The sequence below is a fragment of the Halyomorpha halys genome, unplaced genomic scaffold, assembly GCF_000696795.3.
Source record: "Halyomorpha halys isolate HHAL.00 unplaced genomic scaffold, Hhal_1.1 Scaffold251.1, whole genome shotgun sequence".
In the NCBI taxonomy this organism is placed as follows: domain Eukaryota; kingdom Metazoa; phylum Arthropoda; class Insecta; order Hemiptera; family Pentatomidae; genus Halyomorpha; species Halyomorpha halys.
Window position 1 is genome coordinate 2,096,199 of NW_027106674.1, and position 4,663 is coordinate 2,100,861.

A 4,663-nucleotide genomic window follows, 5' to 3' on the forward strand; every position below is an offset into this window, starting at 1 on the left:
GATTCTGAGATGAGTCTCTTTTGGTAATTAGGAACAGTGGCTAAAATAGATTTTCTTTTACAAATGAGTTATCCGTGAATTTAGGTCATACTTGATTGTGATACTACTCAATTCCTTGGATAATCAGGATTTAACTGTGCTACTACTTTTTAGTTTCTGTTATCTTAATCCAATATACTTTTTAATAAATTATGTGTAATTCTATCCTTCTGTCTAGGTCGAAGGTGTTAGTAATGTGCTCCAGGACGGTACATTAATAGATTTATGCGGGGCTACGCTGTTATGGAGGTCTGCAGAAGGTCTTGCCAAGTCACCTGTAAGTTTTTTTCAAATATTTATAAAAAATAATAGTATATAATTGTTATATTTATTATTTGTTGTAATATTTTTCTGTCAGAAAACAATAATTTTTTTTTATCATAACAGAATCCTATATAAAATATTGTTTTGAATCCTACAAAACATAAAAGATACAACAAAATCCCCATCTTTCAATACCCCTCGGGGTTACATTGGACTTATAAAGAAATATAAATTGTTTTGTGACCTAAGTTGTATTAAAAGTTCACTTCTAATAGTATAAATAAAAATCAGCTTGCCATTTGTTAATATCCAATATTTTGACTAAATGTGAATTTATGTTGTCTAGTCTTTCAATGCAAAGAATCTTCGAGCTTTTAAATCATTTAAACTTTCATTTCTTTAATACTATAAAAATTTTGGAAAAAAAAAATATACTTCTAGAATTGATTTTTTAAAAAAACTAATAATTCTTAGTGTTCTCATTAACATATATATGTAGTACGATTATTTTTGAGAAATTTTTTATCAGTGGTTTATATTATTATTTCTGTGTATAAATTATTTTTTGGAGCAGGCACTGTCCAATTTGAAGTTTTATTTCTTCTCGTACATCTCAGTGCAGTGCTTGATGGTTATAATTGAAGGGAAGTATAATTTGATGTTTTCTTTTACAGACTAAAGAATACCTGGAATCCCTCGTGGATAAAGTTAATGCAGAGCGACCGATGTGCCCTGTGGGTCTGAATACCCTCGTCATTCCTCGTAAATCGAGCCAGGATGCAGATAAACAGGATAAACAGCCTTATGTTTACCTCAATTGTGGCCACGTCCAGGGGCTGCACGATTGGGGTGTGGAAAAAGGTTCAAATTCCAGAACTTGCTCTATGTGTTTCAAGGTATGGAATAATTTGCAGATCTAAGGGATTACTTATTGTAGTCTCTCATGTCATTTATTATGTTAATTGGCGCAAACACAGAAAGTTCATTCAATACATTTTATTAAATAAATAACTAGTTTTGTTAACATATTCATTACCTGAAACCAGATATGTAATAAGGATCCAACCAATATTGTTTTGTTGTTCGCTATGTATCAATATTTTTTTCCTTTCACAACAAAAAAGTCAGGTTCTTTAGTTTGTAATGATATAGAGGACCACTGTCCTTGGGTTTATGTTGCAAAATAAAAATTATTGATATTGCTTATTTATTAAAACGATTTTTCAAAAATATTTGATTATATATTCAATTAGTACTATCCATAAAATTAATTAAAGTACAATTCATTATCAAATTGGTTTCACATAATATTTTTCTTTCATGTAGTTATTTATAAGTACATTATGTTCAGGTTACAAATCTACTTTACTTGATTATTTATTTATATGAGTAAATTATGTGACATAATGCGTTCACTCTTATTGCCTAAGGTAGAAGATATCAGTTCCGTAATAATAATAATTATTAGAATGGAACAGCCTGAGTCAATTCTGGCAACAAAATTTTTTTATATTTTAATAGGAGAGGAGAAGCTTAAAGGAGTCACTCAATCGGACCAACAATGCCAACATTGTTAAGCTACACTCTCCTTTTACTATAGAAAAATCTTCTTATGTGACTTTATCAGTTGCCACCATTTCCGTTTTCCTCTCGTGTCGCGAATTAAATTTACTCTTGCATTATTGAATTGAAATTTCTAAATTGATGTTCTACAACTTAAGAAAAAAAAATTATATGGGAGTAAGTTGATTTTGTGATGTGAGATGAAATGGAAGTGGCAGGGAGGGGGAGGGAGGCAATACTGTTCAATGCTAGTAGGAAAATTTTAATATTGTGATAGGAGAGTATAACGTAAGAGGAGATTAACAATTGTGGCTGTGCTAGTCCGATTAAGTTAGTTCCAGTTATCTTCTAGTCTCCTATTGCTATATAAAAATTTTCCTGATAAAATTGACTTAGGAAATGGTTGTTCTATTCTAATTATAATGTAAAAGAAAATATTGAAAGGAGATAATGTGTACCGTATGAAGTAGATTGTAGGAGATGATGATTTCACTTTCTAATTTTATCTATAAATGCTATTTTAACTTGCTAATTATTTTTTATTATGAAAAATAATGATAATAATTTATTATATTTTGCTCTATAATGATAGATATACGTTTATTTATTTTTTCAAATTTTCAGAGTGGACCAATGGTGAAACTTTCAATGGGAATAGAGCCAGCATTTTATGTTGATTCAGGACCACCAACATTCTATGCTTTCAACCCTTGTGGTCATATGGCAACAGAAAAAACTGTCAAGTATGAGCTTTTTAAATAATATTTGGTTTAAATGTTTGTGATTGTATCTAGAACATTTTCTGAACTAGAAAAAATAAATTAAGAAAAAAAAAACATTCATCTTGAATTTTCTTCTGTCACAACTAGGAGGGAGATAATTTTAATTATAAAATTCATATACATTCAAAACAATTTTGTATATTTAAAAAAAAGAAAATAGTTTTTTAAAGATCCAAAAATAGTTTTGAAAAAAAAGTAGCCTAAATTCAGTTGTTTTTTTTAAACTACTGAAAACTAGGGATTAGATGTTCCCTTTTACTGATATCATTGAGCATGGTTTGGATCCATGTAAAACAATAGGATTCCTGTCTTCATTGGCCTACAAACTGCAAAATATAAGTGATTTAAATCAACATTTTTAGAATGGTTCCTGAAATATGTTGCATTCGGTAGCAAATTGTCACCTTAGTGAGATTGTGGTACTATGAACACATGTTGTGGCCATTCCTTGAATCCAGTGTTGCCTTAAACCGACATTAGACCATTTTCTCCAGCAATCAAAATGTGCAATTCACTGTTGAAACTATTTGGTTAAAAACTTAAACACTAGGAAAGACAATTATTAAAATAATTATATGAAATCTTCACTAAAATATATGATGCCATACTCCCTCAGTGACCATCCCAAGACTCATAGGCCACAGGTGGGAAACCTGCTATTGATAAAACATAATATTTGATTACTAAACACTTATTAAATTTAATTATATTTACTAACTGTATTTTAATAATTACCACTGACCTTATTCTCTTAATGTTTTTTTAGTGAATAAATACTTTACAGAAACAAAAGAATTATAATTTGTAGTTTACTTATTTTGAAACTAATTAAAGAAGTATCAGGCCTGTTCCATGTTTTAATTGAAGGCATGAATGAATGAAAATGTTATATCACAAATTTAAAGCTTCATGATCTATCCAATCCATTGAGAAATCCTGTGAGTCACCATGATTCTCAAGTTGCTAATGTTATAATGTTAAGATAAGCTCTTGAAATTTTATTCATAAGAAAAATCAATTTTTAAAAAATTGTTAAGACAGCACTTTCATCCACTCATGTCTTTAGGTTTTTGTTAATTAAACAAAAAAATTTTTACAAAATTTTTTGATTGGGTACCATAAATTCTTTTAATTATAAATGTAATAATTATGTTTCAGGTATTGGGCTATTGTTCAGATCCCCCACGGGACTTCTGCTTTTGATTCATTTTGTCCATTCTGTGCGACACCTCTTCAGGGCTACCCTGGCTATGTTAAGCTGATATTCAATTAGATCCTAGCACAAGACTGTTATTAAGATTCTCCCGTGTACATACCTTTCCTGGGTATCGAACCTCAACAAAGTGTATTTTTTTGAAATTTGTAGGCAGGTCTTCATTATAGCATTAGAACCGCTTCAACATCTTCAATCGTTCCAATTTTATGTTGTAACAAGCACATATCATGCATAATTTGAAAAAAAAAATTAAAAACTCAGGTGGGAAAGCAAAATTTTGCCAATTTATCAGTTTCTGAATGTGCAATATTGAAATGAGCATTTTACTATTAACTCCAAACTTGAAAATATCATAGCCTAATGTGTTCTTTATTTATTGTTGTGTTATTTTGTATTTTCAGGTACAATATTTTATTATTGTCCAGCGGAAAGACCTTTATCGGGAAGTGTTTATAATTTTTTTTTTGTTATTTTAGCCATGTTTTAGTGTAAAAATTAATTGCTAAATTCATCTTGTATTTTTTTTCTTTAAACAATTTCTGTTTATTTTTTCTTTACTTTTTTCTACTTCTATTTGTTTACTGTTATTAATAGTAAAAGGTGAAGTTCTTCGATTTGACCAATTTATTTTTTAGAACTCATATTGTATAGTTAGTCTTTTTAAAAAATTAGTTAATCCAACTAGTATTTATTAGTATTTATTATGTTTATATTTTATGATTAAATTATTGTTAATGTTTCGTTTGGGTACTAGTACATTTATATTGTATTGTGTGGTATAATGTGTGACTTTTTTGTT

General features: G+C 29.0%; 1 protein-coding gene across 5 annotated transcripts in view; it reads left to right on the forward strand.

Moving 5' to 3' along the window:
* Pli (E3 ubiquitin-protein ligase pellino) overlaps positions 1–4,179 on the forward strand; it is a 145,867-nt gene extending 141,688 nt beyond the window's left edge. For all 5 annotated transcript variants that reach the window (XM_024360072.2, XM_014419780.2, XM_067045040.1 and 2 more), the window contains 4 exons: positions 218–316; positions 978–1,199; positions 2,491–2,609; positions 3,807–4,179. In XM_024360072.2, the coding sequence (XP_024215840.1) occupies positions 218–316; positions 978–1,199; positions 2,491–2,609; positions 3,807–3,921 (555 nt within the window). In that variant the 3' untranslated portion in view covers positions 3,922–4,179. The remainder of the gene's footprint in view (positions 1–217; positions 317–977; positions 1,200–2,490; positions 2,610–3,806) is intronic.
* Positions 4,180–4,663: the final 484 nt, after the last annotated feature.